This window comes from Cnephaeus nilssonii (assembly GCF_951640355.1).
Source record: "Cnephaeus nilssonii genome assembly, chromosome: 11".
NCBI lineage: Eukaryota > Metazoa > Chordata > Mammalia > Chiroptera > Vespertilionidae > Cnephaeus > Cnephaeus nilssonii.
This window is the reverse complement of record NC_137082.1, coordinates 44,908,705-44,932,747: the sequence shown is the minus strand read 5'-3', so window position 1 is coordinate 44,932,747 and position 24,043 is coordinate 44,908,705. Positions and strand designations below refer to the sequence as shown.

At 39.1% G+C, this 24,043-nt stretch overlaps 1 protein-coding gene across 1 annotated transcript in view; it reads right to left on the bottom strand.

Annotated features, from left to right (window-relative positions):
• Positions 1-24,043, bottom strand: part of PHLPP1 (PH domain and leucine rich repeat protein phosphatase 1) — a 200,122-nt gene that overhangs the window by 103,410 nt on the left and 72,669 nt on the right. Inside the window, exon 2 of the mRNA XM_079783771.1 lies at positions 1,737-1,933. Within this exon, the coding sequence (XP_079639897.1) occupies positions 1,737-1,933 (197 nt within the window). The remainder of the gene's footprint in view (positions 1-1,736; positions 1,934-24,043) is intronic.

The following is a 24,043-nucleotide window of genomic DNA, read 5'->3' as shown; positions in this document are numbered from 1 at the left end:
CAGGGCCACCCGAGGCTCAGGTAACCAGGGCCGGCTGAGGCTTGCGCTGCCAGCAGTGGCAGCAGCAGAGGTGTGATGGGGTGTCGCCTTCCCCTGATCGCCAGGTTGCCTCCCGCCCCTGAGTGCTCCCGGACTGTGAGAGGGGGCAGGCTGGGCTGAGGGCCCCCCACTTCAGTGCATGAATTTTCATGCACTGGGCCTCTAATATTTAATTACATTAAATTTGCCTATACAGATCCTTAACATCATATAGAAGAAACTGTTGACCTAACAGGGTATCAAGCATTAAATATGCATTTTTAATGACGACCTATGGGAGTAATAACATTGACTAAATTTTCAGTGATTCATCCAAAGGGCAAAATCTTCAGAAATAAAATATCACTAATTCTTCAATGTTTGGACAAAAGTTAAGAAGCAATGGTTTCAAAATGGATGACTGAAATATACCTTGCAGCCTGGCCAAATTTTATTTTTTAAAATGATCAAGTACTATTAGTCTTCTTAGGACTAGAATGTATAATAGCAGAGGGGGATTAACCCTTTGCACTCGCTTGCTTTTTTCTCGATTCCTTTATTCTAATGCTAACCGTGTCGAGTCACACTCGACATCCGAGTGCAAAAGGTTAAAACTGACATGGGCTATATACTCATAAGGAAAAACTAATATAAACTTATTAATGAAAAATGAACTTTTCACATAGCAGGGGAATAGCAAACCATTTATTACTGCACACATCCAGTTTTACCTGCTTCATTCTAATCCCTGGAACTAGCAGATCAAATTTGCCAAACAAAAAAAGTTCACTTTAACAAAAGTTGGTTTCTTATTTTTCCTCTATATTCTCCACATCTTACCTTCTTTCCCATGCCCATTGCGGGGGGGGGGGGGGGGGGGGAGGAGGATGCGGGGGAGAGGGAATGGTAAAGAAAATATTTCCAAAAATCCATTTCTTCATCCAAATTTGCCTTCCTATCTTTTAACAGATTATCATATCATTTAAAAATCAGGAAATACATAGAATTTGGTAATGATACCCCTACCAACACTTGGAGTTTATAAATAAATCTGGCCAAAAAAGAATGTAACATTTCCCCCAAGCAATCTAGTTATTTTTATTTTACAAATCATATGAATAAAATAGTTAATATACCCAAAGAAAAGCAGCCAGTAAGTGTTAGAAATATCTATCAGCTGTATTACAGGTTTTCTCCAAAATGACTAACATTTCAAGTTCAGAAATATGACTAGCTATAGTGATAAACTAAAAATGCTAATCCCACTGGTCTCTAAACACGAAGGGTATGGCACAGTGGGATCAAAGATTCAACCTAGAGTCTAACCTTCAATAAGCATGAACATAAAGGGTCACTTGTATTATACTACAAAACATATGCTCAAGATATCAAAAGTTGTTTCCTTACTGTAGATGATAGTAATAACTTATCATCTACAGCCTAAACTATAGCACTGAAATTCCAGTTTCTCTATTTTCTGTCTTGTAAGTAAGATGCATTACTACTGAGGCGAGGACCCACAGCCTCATTTGAGGCAATAGCATCGTTATTTTCCGCAACTCTACCAGCCAACAATGCCGACTGGTGGAGTACAACAGGAACTGAGCAAGACCTTAGATGAGTCAAAAACCATCCACCCATTATTACAGAAATGGCTTAAAGTAAGCTCCTTCATGACGCTGGGAAACCTGCTAGTATTCTGTTTGTTTTAAACTTACTTTCCCACCAATCAGTGGTAGAACATGCATCTTTCCGGTCAAGCTGTCTTTCACAGATGATACTATTAGGCAGGTCCCACACAGGATGACTTGGCGTCTGGTCCATCGGTTCACTGGCAATTGCATTTTGCCTTTCCGGACATTATACATTCCTGAGAGCTGAATCCGTTCAGAGCTACAGGTGCTGTGAGGTTTTCCTGGAACAAGTGCAAACAAACAGTTTAGTCTTAAAAGAAATAAGCCTTCTTCTACTCATAAATTACTTGGACAACAGAGAATAATTATAGGGGAGGAATCTAATTTGTAAGTGTGAGAATCTGAAACCTGAAGTTAGGCAATTATGGTAAGAACTACCACATCTCCTCAACATGTACATTTCAATATTAGGTGAAGAAGAGCTCTTTCCTTAAAAGCCTAGGCCCTAGGGAAAGACTCCTCTGCTGTAACTCAAGTTTTATTTTCTTCTATATCCTTCACAGTTTAATTTTACATTAAAAAAAGAGGTGACTTCATATTTTTATGAATGGCTAGAGTTAAAATATTACAGGCTGAAGATAAGAAAATAACATTCAAGATCTAGCATTTAATGAACTAGTCAGCTTTAATGAAATTAACTTCCGATATTCTTCCTTCTACAGTTACTCAATGTATACAGGGTGGGGCAATAGTAGGTTTACAGTTGTTCCTGTGGAAAATAATAAATAATAATCTATAATAATATGAGCATAATATGCTAATTATCCCAGACGACCTTCAGGACAAAGCCGGGGCTGCAAGGGAAGAAGCCCAGGTCCCGGGTGCCTGCTGACGGCCAGAGGGAAGCCCAGGTCCCAGGTCCCAGGTGCCAGAGGAAAGCCGGTGCCAGCAGCCGGGGGAAGGAAAGCCTACTCTTGCACAAATTTCATTCATCGGGCCTCTAGTGAATATATAATGTCTAAGGGTACTGAAGCGCATGCTAAGAAATGAACAAGGGACACGTGTCCACAAACAGGACCCAAGCCAGAAATGTTATATTTATTTGGAGGTTTGCCTAGTTGCCAAGGGCTAGCAGAAGACACAAATTCAGGAGAAATTATATTCTTATGAATATTAAAATTAACATAAATACCAAGCATTTTTGATAGATGTCTAATAGCTACTGGAGAAGGAAGCAGGAAGAGCAGCAGCATCAAAAATAGTTATTGAGACGGTCCAAAGAGTAAATCCTCCCAACACATACCTCTGGGCAGAAATGTTATTAGCAAATAAAACCAGATCTGAATTTCGCTTTCTCTTTCTCCCAGTATATCAGACTGTCTTATAAAATAAGTACTGCCTACTATATAATTTTGCTGGAGCTGGGCCAGAGTGAAGTGTAACAGTGGTCCACTTACTTGAACCTGGCGCCCAGCAACAACCACACAACTAGCATGATCCAGGAGGAAAGACAGACAACAAAGGCAAGTATTTCAAACTGAGATAGAGACCTGACCACAACAGAAGGTGATTTAAAACATATACTTTCTCTTTCTTATTCAGTTGGCACATGGTAATTTGACTAGACTGGACATAGATACCCATAAAACCATTGCCAATAGTTTTCTTGTGCCGATTGTGACCTCTCCCTCCCCCTCCATCCCCACTGAATGCCTCCCATGCTCAGGCAACCAATGATCTGCTTCCTGCTACTTTTTGTCCACACTGTTCAGTGTACCAGGAGTTCCCTCTTTATTTTATTTTTATTTTTTTTGCTGAATTGCATTTCATTGTATGGATATATGGGTTTGTTTAACTATTCAGCTGTTGATGGACATTTGGAGTGTTTCCTCTTTTTTTGGCCCATTTGACAGAACATTGGTGTACAAGTTCTTGTGTGGGCATATGCTTTTATTTCTCTTGGGTAAACACGAAGGATGGGGATGGCTGGGTTGTACCATTTTACATCCCCATCACTGGGGCAGGAGAGTTCTAGTTGCTCTGACTCCTTGTCAACATATACGTGGTGGTATCTCATTATAGATTTAACTTGCCTTCCCCTAATCACTAATGATGCTGATCATCTTCTCAAAAGCTTATCTGAGACCTATATGCCTTCTTTGCTGGTGACTAATTCAAATCTTTTGTCCAGTTTTAATTGAAATGAGTCCATCATATATTCTGAATATAAGTCCATTGTCAGATACATGACTTGCAAATATTTCCCCCAGTCTGGCTTGCTTTTTCATTTTTTAAATAGTACTTTGAGAAAGCAAAATTTCAATTTAATGAAGTCCATTAATGTATCTTTTATAATTAATGCTTTTTGTGTTGTATTTAAGAACTCTTTGAAAAACTCAAGGTCACTAAGACTTTCTCCTGTTTCCTTCTAGAATTTTATAGTTTTAATTCTTACACTTAGGTCTATGATTAATTTTAAGTTATTTTTATACATAGCAAGCAATAACTATACTAGTAGGTTCCACTGTCTTTTTGTTTGTTTGTTTTTTGACAAGAGACTATCTAAATTATTCTGGGACCATTTGTTGAAAAAAATCATGATTCCTATTGAAGTGCTTCAGCACCTGTATCAAAACTGTGCTGACCATAGTTGGCTGGGTCAAGTTCTGGATTATTTCTGTTCTACTCATCTATTTGTCTATCTTCACCTAATATTACATTAACTTGATTACTGCATCTTTATAGTCTTGAAATCAGGTGGCATGAGTCCTCCTCTGTGAAGAACGGCTGTTTTACTTCTTCCATTGCAATCTGTGTGCCTTTTATTTCTTTTTCTTGCTTCACTGCACTAGCTAGAACATTCCTTCCATACAATATTGAACAAAAGTAGTGAAAGCAGACACCCTTTCCTTTTTCTAATTGTAATGGGGTAGCATTCAGCTTTTCACCACTAAAAATACTATTACTTGTATGTTTTCCATAGGTGCCTTTTATCAAACTGAGGAAGTCCCTTCTATTCCTAATTTGATAAATTATTTTCTTTCTTAATCAGAAAGGGTCATTGAAATTATTCAAGTGCTACTTCTGCCATCTATTGAAATGATAGTGATCAACTTAATTGCCTCTTAAATGTTGAACTAGTCTTGCATTTCTGGGATAAAATGCACTTAGCCATGACATACTGTCATTTTTATATATGTTGGATTCAATTTCCTAAAACTTTCAAAATTATTACATTTATGTTCATGAGAGATTTCAGATTATACTTTTTTCATGTATTTTTCTGGCTTTGGTGTCAGAGTTAAATATTCTTTTCTCTTTTCTGAAAGAGTTTGAATAAAATTAATATTATTTCTTCCTTTAACATAAAGATACATCAGAAAAGCCCTTTGGACCTGGAGTCTTGTTATAGTGTGTGTATGTGTGCGTGTGTGTGTGTGTGTGTGTGTGTGTGTGTGTGTGTGAGAGAGAGAGAGAGAGAGAGAGAGAGAGGAGGTTTTAACTATAATTTCAATTTCTTTACTAGAGTTAGGGCTATTCCATTATCTATTTCTTCTTGAGAAAGCTTTGGTAGTTTGACTTTCAAGAAGTTTGTCTACTTCACTTAAGATGCCACATAGTTGGCATTAACTTGTTTACAATATTTCCTTATTATTCTTTTCCTATCTATAGAATCTATAGTGATGTCACCTCTATCACTCCTGATATTGGTAACCTGATTCTTCTATCTTTTCTTGGTCAGTCTGGTTAGAGGATTACCAATTTTATTAAGCTTCTCAAAAAACCGGTTTTTGGTTGCATTCTCTATTGTTTTTCTGTTCATAGTTTCATTTATTTCTGTGCTTATCCTTATTGCCTCTTTTACTAATTTTGGGATTAATTTACGTGTATTTTTTCTAGTTTCTTAAGGTGTAAACTGAGGTCACCAATTTGAGGCTTTCCTTTTTTGCTAATATAGGCATTTAAGGGCTATATAAACTTCCTTCTAAGCCAGTGATGGCGAACCTATGACACACGTGTCAGCACTGACACGTGTAGCCATTTTTGATGACACGCGGCCGCTGAGGCGGCCGCATGCCGAGGATGAAATATTTGCTGCTCCTGAGGATGAAACATTTGCGAAATAATGTTTTTTCCTCAAAGTGACACACTACCCGAGTTATGCTCAGTTTTTTGGCGAAGTTTGACACACCAAGCTCAAAAGGTTGCCCATCACTGTTCTAAGCACTGCTTTAGCTGTATATTCCACAAATTCTGATAAATTGTGGTTTCAGGTTCACTAACCCTTTGTTTTGCAGTGTGGAATATACTATTAATTCCACCCAGTGTACTTTTCATCTCCACAAGTTCAATTGGGGTCTATGTGTGTCACACACATACACTTATATACACACAACAAAACATAATTATAATAGTTATTTACATGTACTTTGTCAATTGGTGTCATTTCTGTGTCAGTTTCATTTCATTGAGTTTTGTCCTCATTATAGGTCCTATTTTCCTGCTTCTTTGCACACCTGATAACTTTTGTTGGATGACTTTTATCTCTTTGAGAGCTGGCTATTTTTATATTTCTATAAATATTATGGAGTTTTGTTCTGGGACACAGTTAAGTTAATTGGAAATAATTCAGTTCTTATAAGGTTTGCTTTCTAAGACTGTTCATATAAGACCAGAGCAACCTTAAGTCTAGAGTTAACAGTCATATTAGCAAGTCCCCTGACACCCTGTAAATCAGCGGTCGCCAACCAGTAGTCCGTGGACCACTGGTAGTCCATAAGTCCGAAAGGTTGGTGACCGCTGGTTTAAGGAAACCTTTGGAGCAGCGGTCACCAACCGGTGGTACATGGACCACTGGTGATCCGTGAGGTCCGAAAGGTTGGTGACCACTGCTGTAAATGATAACACTTCCTTCTGCGGCTGGTGGGAACATGAACTATTCCAGGCCCTGAGCTTCAAGGTTTGTCCGCTTTGCTCATTTTCAGTGGTTTTCTTCCCCCCAGTCTTGGGCAGTTGCCACACACACATTCTCTCTCTCTCTCTCTCTCTCTCTCTCTCTCTCTCTCTCTCTCTCTATCTGATCATGACTCAGCTGGAGGCTCACTGAGGACCCCTTATCCACTCCAGGACCCTGTCTCTCTGAGCAGGTCTTTCCTCCCCAGCACACTGGTCTGTAAACTCAAGCTGCTTAGCCTCCATGGACTCCAGGCTCTGCTGCGTTCTCCTATCTGTTAGTTGGTGCTGCCTAATGCTCCAAGTCCAAAAGCTATTTCACATGTTTCATCTGATTTTTAATAGTTTTGGGTGAAATAGTATATGCAGTCCTTGTTACTCCATCTTGGATGGAATGAGATGGTATTGTTTTTAATTTAACTCAGTTTCTAAAGCCTACTGTTCACTTATTTTTTTCTTTCAAAGTGCTGAATACCAATACATTACTATATTCAGAGAAGCTCCATAAGGCCAATGGACTGGAAGAACTATTAGCCATTGTCCAGAAATGGTTCTAAACTACAGCATTAACATAGTTCGTCTTTTCCAATTATTGACTCTAGTGAGTATATAAGCAATTTCTAATCTGCTGCCTTACTTTACATTCAATCCTGAAATTAGTTCTCTACCCTTTTTCAAAGTAAAGACAGAACTTTGTGGTAAGTCTTTCTCTCTACTTAGAGGTCCTTCTTGACTTCCATATTACAATCTAAATAGTTAAGGCTTCTGAACAAGTCACTTATGGTCAAGTGTCACTGTATCACCTTTCCAAAAAAAAAAAATGTAAATAGAACAATAGTTCTGAGTTCATATATCTGTCTACCCTGCCACAAATAGGAGAACTTCATCCTGAATAGACATAACTAAGATAACTGGATTGGGCTACTCTGATGGAAAAATCCTGACTGACAATTCTAAATAAAATAGCCTTCTTTGTTGACTCAAGTGGGAGTAGGGCAGTTATTATAATAATTGCTTCTTCTGACACAGTGGTTCTAAAAGTATGGTCCTAGGACCACTAGGACCAGAGTCACCTGGAAACTTATTAGAAATGGAAATTCTCAGGCCCCCACCCTAGAACTACTGACTCTGTCTCTCTGGGGGTACAGCCAGCAAATCTGTTTTAACAAGCCCTACATAAACAGAGGTCTGGATCAAAGAACAGAGAGTTCATTGTGAGGCTTAGACAAATTCCTCCATCTTTTAAAATAAGAGCCTGGATTTTATTCTTTTCTTTTTTCTTCTCTTTACCTTTCCTCTCTTCTGTGGCTTAAAGTCCTACACTTAACTATCATTCCACAAGATGAGAGAATTTTAATTTCTGAGGGGGGAAAAATAATATAGTAAAGAAACCACTAATTTGGATATCATTAACTTGGAATTTTGACCAGAAGCTTTTTTGTTTGGTTGTTTGGTTGTTGTTGTTTTTTAAAAATATATTTTATTGATTTCTTACAGAGAGGAAGGGAGAGGGATAGAGAGTTAGAAACATCGATGAGAGAGGAACATCAATCAGCTGCCTCCTGCACACCTCACAATGGGGATGTGCCCGCAACCAAGGTACATGCCCTTGACCGGAATCGAACCTGGGACCCTTCAGTCTGCAGACCGACGCTCTATCCACTGAGCCAAACCAGTTAGGGCGACCAGAAGCTTTTAAAACTGAAGTCTACTTCTGTCTTATCTATCAGCAGGAAGTATTACTAAATAAATTAATAAACATGACTAGAAGAAGTGTTTATTTATGCAAGGGAAACTACAATGTGTTTCGTTAACACCAATTAGTTCACATATGATGTACACAGAAGATGATATCAGTATCATATGTCTATTGTGCTGGTTCACAAATATTGACTGAGGCAAGGGAAGCAAGAATAATGGAAACAGAATGGTAACTTTGAAAAACAAAGGAAATATCACACAATAAATGCACTGCCTCAGTGCCCTAAGCCAGCATTTCCACTCCTCTTTTATTGGGCATTTTTAATATTCCCTAAGGCAACTCAACTTCCAGCCACACTGCCTGTCTAGGCTGTCCAAGTGTTCTCCCGAGGTGCCCTATTATTTTTGTTAGTACTCTGGTTATAAAGATGCATGAAGTTAGAATCCTGCCCTTTCCCAACTCCATTTTCTCATAAACCTTTTTCAGAATTCTCAGCAACATACATACAATAGCAGAAACACCTGTTTTAACTAAAGGACCATTTAAAAAAAACAGAAATAAGTACTAATTTGGTTGCTGCCAATTGCATGTCTTTGCTAAATACATCCTAGCGTCTACTATTGCAGTAGTTTAAAAACAGGTCCACAAATTTCTGTAAATTCTTCCCTTCAAAAGGTGGAGCCTAATGTGACTCTCTGGCATGTGGACTGTACTGAGTGACTTGCTTCTAATAAGCACAATGTGGCAGACTGGAAGGCTGCCTGGGACTTCTGAAGCCAGGTAGGAAAGGGCATATATATAGCTTCCTCTTTGCTCTCTCTAGGATCACTCCCTCTGGGGAAGCCAGCTGCTATGTGATCAGAACATTCTGGGAACCCTAAGAAAAGGCCAACAAGGTGAGGAACTGAATCTGAAAACAGCCAGCAAGGAACTGAGTCCTCTTTTAGCAGCCACGTGAGCAAGCCATACTAGTATACGATGCAGATCCTCCAGCCCTTGCCAAGCCCAGAGAGCTTGGCTTACAGGACTTCATGACAGTCTCCAGCCAGAACTACCCAGCTAAGCCTACTCCTGAATTCCTGACTTAGAGAAACTGTAAGATAATAAATATGTGGCTTTAAGCCACAAAGGTTTGATGCAATAACTAACACAACTTTACTATGTTGATTTCACTTAGTTCTACTTATCTGAACATATTAAAATAATATGTTCCTAAAATAATCTATGAAAGTATTTACAAGGCTTTGTATAAACTGGTGAAGGTCTACTGTAATACAAAATAGTCAAAAATAATAATATGAACAGCACATTAAGCAATCATAATTTCCAAAACTTTAAAGAATGAAAATATTCATGATATGGCACCAAAAACTAAGAAAGCTTGATCACTACATAAACATTAATGAAAGAATTTACCAGGCCCCTGGAGCTGAAAATTGTCAAGAATGAGTGAAAATACTCAACTCTCACCTCACCTTACCAGCTTAGGCTGATAAAACTCTAAAGCATGTTTCTTATTGCATATAAATCCTTAAATCCTTCTTGACTACCTCCAGCGACAGATTGAATTAAATGACTTGCCGAGGGTCATTTGAAGAGCTGGCAGAAGGATTTAAACGGCCCCATAACAAGGTCTACAGACCTGAGCACTGAACTGGCACCTGGGAATCTTGTCTGGGAGCTGAAAGGCTGAACGAGCTCAGCAAGGCGTGCTGGCAGGAGCTTTGAAACAGATTTCAGACTAGTCACTTTTAGCTAATGGAAATGACAGCCAGCTGCTAAATAGATTTGGGGAGGGTTAATTTATGCGTCAGATCAAAAAATACATAGTCAACTGCCCAGTAAATCTTGCTTCTTATTGACAGCTACTCAATTTGATCAGGTTTATTTATATCTCAAATTACTGTACGCCTGAAAAATGTCATGCCCTGAACCTTTCTCTAATCTCTAAATTCTTGAATACATACCACTAGAGCTTATAATATTAATTAAAGCAGTACCTGGAAAATGTGAGCTACCCCTTCATGCTCTTACAGATTCTGTAAACACAGGCCAAAGTAATTTAAAAGGGGGGAAAATCAACCAAAGCAATATACTATCGCTAATAGTTGTAGCAATAAAACTATTGCTAATGTAACTAATACAAACTACAGTAAAATTAGCCATGAACTCAACAAATCTGAAAAATCACAGTAGTGAAGATGATTACCATGGCTGGACATTGTGTGTTACTATATAGCAAACCATAATAAATTAAAATGCTTAAGGGAAATGCAGAATGAAGATAAGTTACAGCAGATGGCCTCAAACTTTAGCATGCACCAAAATCACCTGGAAGGCTTGCAAAAGACAGACTGCAGGCTCGCTAAAGACAGACTGCAGGCTCCACTCTCCGCTCCCCCCAAAGTTTCTGATTCAGTAATTCTTGGAAGGGGCCTGAGATTTTGCTGATGTTGCAGGTCTGAGGAGCACAATTTGATACCCACTCAGTTACAGTATTAGATTAACATGTCTTTTTGACCTGATGGACTATCAGTATTTGGTTGATTAACCTTGACCAAAGAAGCAAGTGAATCAAGTTGGGGAGAAGATCAGAGAGGCAAATGGGAATGAACCTGAGAGCAAGCAGATGCTACCTTTTTTATTTTTCCTTCCCTTATCTCCTGTCCTCATGAGGAACTAAATTCGCTTCTCAGACATCTTTAAAGAACCGCCCCCCCCCCCCCCCACACACACACAAGCATTAAAGCATACAACACCAGGAATGAGGGGTTATAGCTGAACTTGGCTGAAATAATGACGCTGGGCCGCAGGCCTCAGGAATGACTAAATCTTAAATCTGAGAATGCCTAAGGTCCAGTGTACCCCTATTTACTCTGACTACTCTCAAAATAACATATGTATTACCTCCTTTAGATGAAAATTGTGACTTGTGTCAGAGGTGATGCACACCGCTGTGGGTGTGAAAATCAGGATGATGAAACTAGACAGCTCCAAAGCTCCAGCTGGGTCAAGTTTTCACTATGAGATGCTTTCATTAGGAGTGTTGTGATGTCCAGCCAGGTACACACACTATCATAAATAGCAAAATTAAAATTCTAAAGTCAAGCATGAATGAATTTTGGATAAACCACAACACTATCTCTCTATCGTAAAACAAACAAATAAAAACAAAACAACAGACAACTACATTTCATTTTCCTTTGCTGTGAAGAATACTTGAGCCAAGATGACTTGAAAAGGTGACAATGTCCACACAATTACACAGGACACAATCTGATTCAAAATTCTTTTCCAAAGCAGTTCTCTCTTTAAGATGGGGTTAGAGTTTACTTTCCCCTTCAGAATACATATCTATAATGTTTAGTTTGACTTTTACAAAATAAGAACAAAGATTTCAAGAGCAAAACAATTTCCTAAAAACGTTATTTTCTTCTTGTCTCTACTGCATTAGATAATATTCTGTTGACAACCCTGTTCCCTCTGAGACTGATTCCATTAAGGAGGGTTGAGTCGAGATTCAAAATTCTAAAACTGACCTAAAGAACTATCTTGCACAACCATCACCTCAGAAACATCTACAATTCACCCATTCCAAACGGATGCTATCTCTCAATTTATTAGGAATCTCTAAAAACATTATAAAACCTCCCATTATTAGCCCATTCTTTTGATGTACCTATAGGAAATTTTAGGATCTTCATTTCAAACATTCTCAGAAGCACACACAAAATCCTCAAAGTTCTCACTTAAATTATTTTCAATTATTTTAAATAATAATTATTATTCAAAGATTAAAGGGAAAAGGAATAAACAACAGAATAACCATAATCCTGCTTTTTTGGTAGTATTATACACATTTTGATGAATTTTTTTCAATTTACAAATAATTTACATACTTGTTTTAATCATGACATGCACACCACTTTATATCCTGCTTTATCCTCTCCAAATTACATCATACACATTTTTCCAAGCTGTCAGTCTTTTAAGCTTAAAGATTTGGAAAATACTACATAAGCTATCATTTGTTTACCCATTTCCTCATTATTGACAATTATTTCTGAATTCTCATTCTATAAATTGCTAAACCAAAGTGCATGACTTTTTTTTAACAACTCCTGATCCCTTTAATATCACCAATTCTTTCTAGTAGTTCTAAATCAGTTAAATTAAATAAGCAAAAATACGCATGCTTCTACTACTGAATATTTTCCCCAGAAAAAGAGTAACCTTTCCAGACATCCTAAGAACATATGAAAGAAGAAAATAGCACAATAAGCTATATTAGTAATAAAAATTAACCCACATCCTCAACCCATGATGAAAATAGGTTTCAAATTGTTGATACCAGTATGTGTTTGAATAAGACGTGTGAAATCACTACTTTTTAAAGACCAATTAAAAGAAAATAGACTAAAAAAGTAAAAGAGGAAAAAAATTATAATTTTTCTGGTGAAAACCTTGGTATTAGTGCACAGATTACTGCACATTCTAATTTTATCCAGTATTCTATATTGTTTTTCCTCTCTGCTCCCCCTCAAAAAAAAAAAAAAAAAAAAAGGAACATTAGTCCCTAACTGATTGTAACTATAAGGAGTAGCAAAACACTTAGCAATGGATTTTTTTTAAAAAAATTCCAAACAAGTAGAGTGAAAATAGCTATAACTGACTATCATGGATTTTACAGTGTTTGCTATCATAAAAATGTATTTAATTAGTCTTTCAGATCTAGGATACTGATTTAAGTCCTTGGTGACCTGATGCTGGGCATTTCTTACAGATACCACACTGGCAGCCAGTTTTCAAGAAGACTGATTCTGAGCAGGAGTTGGAAAAGCAGAGTGGCTCTGAGAGTAGCAGATGATCCATCTTTTACTGAAAATTAGTCTTAGAATCCTAAACTATCTGTATTAGCTGCCTATGTCTACCATAACAAACTACCACAAATTGAGTAGCTTAACGCAACAGAAATTTATTTGATCACAGTTCTGGAGTGTAGAAGTCTGAAATCAAGGTGTCAGTAAGCTGGTTCCTTCTGGAGGTTCTGAGGAGAGACACACTGTCCCAGGCCTCTCTCCTAGCTTTTGGTGGTTGTAAGCAATCCTTCATATTCTCTGGCTTGTGGCAGCATGCTTAGAATCTTTGCCTGTCTTCACATTGCCTTCTTCTCTATGTGTATCTCTTTGTATCTTATAAGGATCTGATCTTAACTAATTACATCTGCAAAGACCCTAAGTTCACATTCTGAAGTTCAAGGTGGATAAGAATTTTTGGGATGACACCTAATGTTGACTATTAATCTCTGATCTAAACAAGTCTAATTTTATTTTATTTAATAATTGAATATTTACAGTACTACCTTTCTTCAGTGTTATCATAATGTATGTTCAATACAATGCAGTGAGTATGTTAAGTTTATAATAAAAGTTACGAGTACTTAATCATGAAATATCACCATAACAAGATCAAGCAATTCTTGCTAGCACAGCTCTACAAAGATTGCTAGGTACAATACAACATTTTGACTTTAAATGTTAAAGACCAATGCCCTGGCAGACAAAAGTATCATGTCTCCAAGCACTATATCTGAAAATTCAAACTACTAAAGATACATGAAGCATTCTGTGATTTTTGTTGGTAGTAGGGTGATGACTTGGCTCAAATCCAATAATCAGAACATTAGTAGACTAACCCAGTGTTAGCACTTCACTTCTAAGTTAAATAAACCTCAGTGTTTACTTAACTGTCTTCAAGAGAAGCTCTTAACACTTGAAGAGGACTGAAAAACTATGAAGATTAATCCTGCAGACTATCACAGTATTACATATTTTTCTACACAATTTTATATATTTTTCCTACCTACTCACAACTCCAAATAAAGCTAGCATCCATCAATTAAATAGACCAGTGGATGAAGAATCAAAATGCCAACACATTTACAAACAATTTTCACAATATTTATAAAACACTAAATAGAACATACTTATTTAGCATACAGAGTCACTAGTATTAACCTTTCCATCTTTTGTTAGTTTGAAGAGCAAAAATCATGCCATTCTTCTTCGTATTCTCAGAGGACCTAGACCAATGACAAACAAACAGCAGGCATTCAATAAAGTCTAAATAAATTAACTGAAATAACTGGAGATAACAACATATAAACCACTTACAGGGATGAGAAAATTTCAATTTATATATGGTATTTTCTAATAGTAAGCTGGATATTTTAAAAACGTCCTCAATAACCTAAGATATAAAGGCAATATAAGCTGAAGAAGAAGAGTTTAGCTAATAGACTTTTTAGAAATAAGTATGGATGTACAACCAATCAAGTCTATTACATAACTTGTCATCATACACACAAAATATTAAATTTAAAACTTTTTGTATTTTTATGAGCAAAGAAAAACTAGTTATGAATTCAAATTATATACTACAGTGATCAAAAACAAGCATAAAACTTTCTAAGAGACTATAAATAAAACAAAATCCATCCATTTCTCTTTTTTCCCCATCATCTTATGATGATGAATACCATAAACCCTTTCATTCTCTACATTTATCACTATTATTGATGACAAACTCCTTTAGGGTGGCATTCTTAACTTTTTCATTCACTCAGCTCCTGTTTATCACCATCTGCTTATCTGCATCTGGGCTTGCAGGTTAAACTGGAGAGGAGACTTCTCCAGCACTGACCAGAGGACAAACTGTTGCTCACTTCTGAAAGTGAAAGCACGCTAGAGCCATCCTAGAGCATTACCTCACACATGGGACTCTCTCTTCCTCCCACAGAGCAGAAACAGAATTCTGAAATACACTGCTGAATCAATGATTTCTAAATGCTCACCTCAGAATAATCCACAGATACAAATGTCTTAGTCCTATTTTAGTTTATAAACTATGTGAGTACAACCATGGCATCTTCTTGTTTATGCTTCCACCCCAGAAATCACAAGCCTTACAACAAAAGCTTAATACATACAACTGATATTGACTTAAAATTTTAACCTTACCCCTTAATTTTAGGTCCTCGAGTTTTAGAGTAAATATAATAACCAGTGGGAAATACAATTTCCTAGACAAACTAAGATTGATTATAATTAACTAGAAGCCCATTGCACGAAGTTTCGTGCAAAAGACCTTCCTTCACCTGGCTGCCGGCACCAGTTTTCCGCCAGCACCAGTTTTCCTCTGGCCACCCGCTGATAGGAGCAGCTCCCGCCAGCGCGATCGGCCACCCCGAGTTCCTCCAGCGCCGTTTCCTCTGGCCGCCAGTGCGATCAGCCACCGTGAGTTCCTCCAGTGCTGCCGGAGGAAAACTGGTGCTGGCCGAAAACTGGTGCCGGCAGCCACACAATCAGCCACCCCGAGTTCTGCCACCGGAGCCTTCCGCCGGCCCCATGGGTCCTCCCGCAGCACCGGCCGTTGGGGCCGGCAGGAGGAATGGGGGGTGGGGACTCCTTTTGTTGTAAGGCTCGTGAGTCCCCGCCCCCCGCCAGCCCAATCGGCCACCCCGAGTCCCGCCCCCAGCCTCCCAACGGCCCAATCGTGGGCATAGCGGAGTGATGGTAATTTGCATATTACCATTTTATTAGGTAGGATAAGGACTCTCCTTGACCATCACTATCTCTTATATTTTGCCAGTTACTGTTACAAAGATGTGAGTTTCCTTTTCATATGATAACAAAGGAAATAATTTTATGGTTGCATACTATAATAATTCCTAAAGATTATTAACTTAAAGAATACCTAATTAATATACTCATCTTGCACTAAACCAGAAGATTTCATTATTAAAGAGAGAATAATTTTATTATGAAAAAAGGATTTTAAACTAAAAGCTAATAACTTTTGGGTAAATAACATACTGATTTAAACTAATTCCCGATGAAATGAGTGTTCACTTCAAGGTTTTTATTACTTGGAGTTTCCTCATAGAGCTTCTATCTTTGTCTTATCTCCTGTAGACAACACTTCAGCTCACATAATCCCAAACAAATTTATAGGGAAAATAAAAATATACTTAAGAGCTTTAGAGTTAAAGAACATAATCTCATACTAAGATCTGAAGGGCAAAGCTCTGTTTAGATAAATAAGAAATTATGAATTTCAAAACAGATGTTAAGCTAATCCTTATAGATATCATTTCAACATTGTAAACAACATTTAGATAGTCCAACTACAGACAGAAGTAGTAAATACAAAATACACTGACAAATAGTTATCTTTTTATTGCCCTACAAAATATCTGCCTTGGAAATATTATCTTTTGGAAGAAAGGAGTTTTCTCAAAATTATACAACCAATACAAATGACCCCTTCCCCCAAAGAATCAACTAACCAAATTAAGAGGATATTCTGAAAGTATAATATACTTTCACCTGTCCCACTGCTAAAACCATTTTTATACCTTACTAGAGGCCCAATGCATGAAATTCATGCATGTGTAGGGTCCCTAGGCCTGGCCGGTGATCAGGGCTGATCCTTGGGGCGACCAGCAGGGCAATCGGGGGGGTCCCCTGCTGGCACCCGCCTTGGCCAGCCTGGCGCCACCTGCTCGCCGGCCCCAACCCCCGCCACTGCCGCTGGTCGCCTCCCTCAGTCACCTCCCTCTGTAGGGCAACCAGTGGGGCAATTGGGGGGCCCCAGCTGGCACCCACCTTGACTGGCCTGGGACCTGCAGGCTGAGGGCAGCTCCTGCATTAGCGTCTACCTCCTGGTAGTCAGTGGGCATCACAGCAATTAGCCATTCGGTCGATTTGCATATTAGGCTTTTATTATATAGGATGCTTAAAAATGGGGAAAGCAGAAAAAATGAAAAAAGTATCTATAATAATAAAAGGGTAATATGCTAATTAGACCAGCCATCATTCTGGACATCCTTCCTGATGAAGCCGGGGCCGGAGGGAAGCCAGCCTGAGTCCCAGGTGCCTGCGGGCAGCCCGAGGGAAGCCAGCCTGGGTCCTGGGTGTCTGCCGGAAGCCAGAGGAGGGAAGCAGCCCAGGTCCCAGGTGCTGGAGGGAAGCCGGTGCTGGCAGCCAGGGGAAGGAAAGGCTACTCTTGCATGAATTTTCGTGCATCGGGCCTCTAGTAACTAATAATGCTAGAAAGAAATAACATAGAAGCAATAACTGTCTTTCTGAATCTATCAATAAATCCTTTTGGAATCATTATGAGAAACCAGTCTAAAAGGAAAAAATAGGAAGGAGTCAGGTAATAGAAATTACTACTTTTCCTGATAGACTTAGGTAATTTTATCTACCAACTAGAGGACCAATACACAAAATTCGTGCACTGGGGACCGGGGGGCGGGGGTCCCTCAGCCCGGCCTGCCCCTTCTCACAGTCCGGGAGCCCTCAGGAGATGTCCTATTGACAGCTGCAGTCTGGCTTCCCTCTGCAGGAGGCGACCAGCCGATCAGGGGAAGGCATCGCCCCCATCACCCCCTCGCTGCTGCTGCCTCTGGCCTCCCTCAGTGGGAGGTGACCCTGCGATCAGGGGAAGGCAACGCCACCATCATGCCTCTGCTGCTGCCACTGCTGGCAGCGAGGCTGCCTGAGCCTCGGCCATCGCAGCCACTGAGGCTTGCCTGAGCCTCGCCCGGCCCTCATTGCCTCACTGCCCTCACAGTGGCAGCGGCCATCGGCGACTTGCCGGAGCCCTGAGGCCAGCCCTGGGCAAGCGGCAGCGGCCATCGGGAGCGCTCACAGCTGCCGCCATGTGGGGAGTACAGGCCGCCCTCCGCCGGGCCCCGCCTTCCCCACTCCCGTCCCCAACGCAGCAAGGCCCTGCCCATGCCTGCTGCGCATGCAGCCTGCTGATCAGTCATTACATGATGGTGTCCTGACCAATTTGCATATCACCCTATTATTAGATAGATTCTCCATTCTTCCATGCATGCATAAACAGACCCAAGGATGGCCTCAAAGGTAGAGGATATTTCTTGTGTTTAACAAAAAGACATGACTGCTGAGGGGAGAGACACTATGTGAAACTCTTGAGCTTAAGTTTGTGCATTGTTTTCTCCGAAGATGGATGAAGGGAAGAGGATGGGCAGGCAGGAAAACCAGTAGGATACTATAAACTAGCAGAAATAGAACAACCATTATTTCTATTAAGAAAGACTTTAAAGTCATTATTTGCAGAAGAGACTGAAGTAGATAAAACTTTGTTTAAAATGAATTCTGGCTATACATATGAATGGAGGAGGGGGAAGGAATCTTAACCGCTACCTCGCACCATAAGTACACATTAACATTGGAGAATATCTCTATGACCTTAACACAGGCAAAAATTTCTTACATAGGACACAAAAAGGAGTCATCATAAGGAAAAGGTGGACATATTAGAATGCATCTAAACTCAGAATGTCTGCCATCAAAAGACACCATTAAGAAAGTGGAAAAAACACCCCTGGCCAGTGTGGTTCAGTGCTTAGAGCATGAGCCCATGCACCAAAGGTTCGAGGGTTTGATTCCAGATCAAGGAAATACACCTGGGTTGCAGGTTCTATCCCCAGCCTCGTTTGGGACAAATGAAGGAGGCAACCAATTGATGTGCCTCTCTCACAAGGATGTTTCTTTCTTTCTCTCTCCTTTCCCCTCACTGCCTTCCACTCTCTCTAGAAGTCAACAGAAAATATATCCTCTGGTGAGGATTAACAAAGCAAACAAAAAACAAAAAAAGAAAGAAAAAGTAAGAGAGAGAGAAAGAAGAGCAAAACACAGAATGAAAAAACAACAGCACTGTAACGTAGCTAACTAGCCAAGGGCTCATATTCAGAATACATAAAAAGAACTTCTATAAATTACTAAAAAAAAATTTTTAAGACAACCAAATAAATAAAATGACACACCCCACCTTCCTCCCTCATACACACAAATATCTACCTACCCAATCAACATATGAAAAGTGCTCAACCTTAGTTCTAGGGAAATACAAATTAAAATCACAATGAGATCACACTATACACTAACCAGAATGGCTGAACTTAAGACCAATAACAAGTGTTGGCAAAGATGTGGAAAAACACAAACTCTTTTACATTGCTGGTAGAAATATAAACTGGAACAGCCTCTATGAAACTGTTGGCAAGATCTACTAACGTTTAAATATGAATACACTAGGATTCACCCATTCCATTCCTAGAGATTTACCCAGTAAAAATATACATGGAAATGCACTAAAAGATGCACAAAAATGTTCATGGCAGCATTAACTGTAATTAGAAGAAAATGGAAACAACACAACTTGATTTAGAAAACTAATGATGAGCAGACAAATGTTTAAATGAAAATTTCTAGTATACAAAGTGTTAACAGCAATATGAACCCTTAGTATATTCAGAGAGCATACTCTTCCAGATGGAAACATTTTGACAATATTTTAAATCATTTTAGAGTTTTAAAGCATACAATAAATAAATAAATAAATAAATAAATAAATAAATAAATAAATAAATAAATATAAGTGTTTAAGGCACAGGCAGTATGCATTCTCCATTCTCCAGCCTATTCTGCAAATTCATCTTCTGCCACTCACCTTGTATCCAATCTTCACGGCGCTTCTCCACACTTAGATCCTTTCCACGCTTGCCCTACCTTCAATCCCTGCCTGAAATGGCTTTTCGGAACTCCTATTACAATCCAGTTTTTCACTTGGATTCTACAGAACTGGACTCTCCCTGACCCAAAAGGCATAATTAGTAGGTTTCCACATAGTTCATACTCCTTAAACAACTTCAGAAGTTCTCATTTGTCTGCCTAAGTTCCCCCTACAGAGGGCATTGTCTCAGATATTCATTTATACATTCCCATGCAATGGCACACAGCAGAAATATGGGTGAAAACATTCACATGTGCATTTTTTTAAAGGTTACAGAACGAGACGAAATTACTTTCAATTAAACCAGCCTTTCAGTACTAATTTTATCCAATATATTGAATCCTAATTAGAACATTAAAAATAGTTACTTGAATTCAGCTGCATTTTTGTAGTCAGTGTCTTGCTACTCTCTCCACCTATTTAAGTCAGCTGTATGATGTTCTAGAGCAGTGGTCGGCAAACCGCGGCTCGCGAGCCACATGCGGCTCTTTGGCCCCTTGAGTGTGGCTCGGCGTTAGAACCACTTCTTCAAAATAGACTCGCCCAGGCCGAAAACTGACTTCTGTGCATGGGCCACGAAGTTTCAACGGCACTGTACATGTGCGCCCGCACGTGGTATTTTGTGGAAGAGCCACACTCAAGGGGCCAAAGAGCCGCAAGTGCCTCGCGAGCCGCGGTTAAGCCGCGGTTTGCCGACCACTGTTCTAGAGCCACAAATACTGTAACTGCAATGCTAAGAACAGTTTCAATCACCCAAATTAGTAAAGGTGGATCCTATTTGGGAGCCAGTTAATTCCCACTTGCTCAGACTCCACTCTTCTTGCCTTCTATGTGATTTAACCTGCCCCTTCCCCCAATGTGCCCGTCCAAGGAGACTTGGGGTCTGCTTTCATTTGCTTTCTGGGTGAGCTCAGCTGCAATCCAGCTGCTGAGATTCAGCTCCACAGTCCAGCAGACTCACCACTCTAGGTCTCTGGGCACGAAGTCCTCCACACCCTCCCCTAGCCAGTTGTGAGTTTGCTATACTTTTCTCTGGGCCTCTCTTCCCATCAACAACTGGAGGAACAGGTAGCCCACATCCTTGCCTCCTGCTCAATCCCCCAGCCCTTCCTTGCCTCTAAATGCTAGCCCCCACTCTGGCAAAGAAGGAAGGGGAATAAGGGAAAGGGAAGGTGAAAAGGAAAAGAAGAAGGGAAGAAGGGAGAGAGAGGAAATAAAAATATATAGGGCACAAACATAAAGCGAAACAACACACAAAATAGTGTTCCTGGGGAGTAGGAATGATAGCCTCAGTATACATGAGTGTGAGTGTGAAAGGTAAACAGAAAAGAGGGAATATGGGAAAAGCCAAGAAATAGGTGAGAAAATGTGTTAAAATGCTGAAAGAAGGTAAATGCCTAAAACTTGGTAAGAATGGAAAATATAGACATAAAAATGAAGGGAATGTCCCCATCGCTTAGTGGTGAAGAGTGTGGGCTGTGTGGGCAAGACTGTCCAAACCTCGGCTCTGTCCTTAGGAACTGGGCAACTCTGAGCAGGTTCCTCCAACAAGTCTCTACCAATAGAATTTTTATTGTTCTGCTTTGTTTTAATGTTTTTGTCAATGCTGTATTCATGGCACCTAAAACAATGGCTGGCACATACTATAAACTCAAAACTGCATAAAATGAATGCAGTTTATTTACCTCTCTGGGACTCAATTTCCTTAACTATAAAAGGAAGATTACATCAAACCAGATTGTTGTGAGAATGAAATGGAACACATGTAAAGCATGTAGAACAATGTCAGGCAGCCCAGAAAACATTCGATAAAGTGAGCTTTTTATTAGACAGCAAGCTACAGTCAAACCTTGTTTCTCGAACGTCTCGTCTCCCATTTCGAACAATTCGGTTCTCGACCAAGTTGTTCACAGACAACCAAAACTTCAGTTTTTGACCTGACAACCCTTTCATGCTGAGGTATCAAAAAGCTTCTAGCAGGCAACAAGCAAAGGAGAGAATGCTTTTGTTGCTGGTGATTAGCACAATTTTAAAACATAAAGAGGCCATTAAGAGTGCTAATGTTGATAAGGGTGTGAAAGTGCTCACAAAACAGCAATCACAGACAATTGAATAGGTAGAAAAACTGTTGATTGGATAAAGATAAAGCAGTTAGCCAGTGAAAGCATTTCAGAGGCAGTGATATATGAAAAATTCCTTTAAGGCTAGTAGAGGGTGGTTCAATAAATTCAAGAAAATAAGTATTTATTTATAAATTAAACAGTACATTAGACATGTGCAGCATATAAGAAAGGTTGAAATCATTTGGGGGTCTGGGACAGATTAATTCAATTTACATTATTTCTAATGGGAAAAAATGATTCAGTTTTCGAACAAATTGCTTCTCGAACAGCCTTCTGGAACGAATTAAGTTCGAGAAATGAGGTTCCCTGTATACTAACTAAAGACATATGAGCACACCCACAGAAAAGTACTCCTCTCATCAGTCTGCTCTAATAAGCAAAATTAGCAGTAACAAAAATTTTAAGTAATTTATTTTATAAGGTATAGTGCTGTCAATTTTTAAAATCAGGATATAAAACTTACATTAACTATTTTGATCACCATTGATACAAACAGTAGAACTTCATTTCACTAATTGTTTTAGAAAAATAAGAGCATAGGCTCATTCAGCAGTTTTACAACAAACTGCACAAGTCAGCTGACTCCAGAGACCTGGGATCCCATTTTTAAAATAAACATTGGCACACTCAACCAAGTAGCTAATACTAACTTATCCAAGTACTATATAATTACTTTTTGACACATCTGTCTCACTTGTCCAAATGAGTAATTTTGGTAGTGAAACTATATGCTATATAAAAACAGTTTTTGTTCAATGCATCTCTTTGGCTCCAAACCAAACCAACCGTGTAAAACATGTCACATAGGCAAACCTACAGCTAAGATTAATTGGTCCGGATAATTATATTAGAAATCAGCTTTAATTCAACTCTCTTTAGTTCAGCTTACTGTGCACAAATACCAAGAAGGGAAATTTTTGGTTAAGTAAGAATAGACAATAAAAATACTTTATAAAATAAACGCCCACTGATTTTCTTCTCTCTGTTATACATCTACTACCACCAGCGACAATGTTATTTGTGTTTACAAAGACTCACTACTAAGTTAGGCAAAGAATGCAGCTAGAGAAAACAGCTCAGTACCCAATACCTTCAAGGCTCTCTAGAAAATAAGGCCCTATGTCGCAATACGTTATTATTAGGATCATAAGGAAATAAGACAGATTCTCTAAACAATAAAACAAATAACTGGAAGAAAGACAAATATCAAAACAGGGTCTTTCCCACCAGAGATCTTTCCTTCTTTTTATAGGCTTCTCTGAAGGAATGCCTCATTCTTTAGTCACCCTCACTTCACCTCCCCCATGAGAATAATTTTAACTGCATATAATGAAAGATGATATAATGAAAGATGTGAGAATTTGCATGCACTACACGTGATCAGTCTAGACTCTAGAGGCAAAACATCAAGGCCACTACTGTACAGTTATCTAATATTTATAACTTTAAAGCAAGTTTTGAAACATGAAAACTGTACTTGGTAAAAATAATCAAAGCACAAAAACTATAGAGTTGGCCCAAATAAGTTATATTTATGCAACACAAACTCTAAAGCCTTAATTTATCTGCTCTGATTGTGGTGGCGGAGAGTGAGTAGAAGAGGATACTTCAAAATTCTACAATGCATGCTAAATAAGCTATCATAGACTATCACTGGGGAAGTCAAATGGGGATGCAGATTAATCATGGTCTATCTACAAGATGTAGAGTCGTAATAAAAGAAGAGGAGGTGACAAGCATTACAGTTAATTAGCCACTTGGTTTCTTCCCTCCATCCCCTCAGGTCTTTGCTCAAATCTGCAAGGAGGCCTGTCCTGACCACCCTCTTATAATACCACTACCTGTCTTCTCCCAATGTGTTGCCACCCCTCATCCTGTCCTACTTTTTCTTTTTTCTATAGCACCTATCACTTATTGTAGTATATTAGAGGCTCGATGCACAAAGCACTTGCAAGGGGCTCGGCCCCCACTGCCGCGGCGGCTGCCTCTGCCTCAGCCCTCAT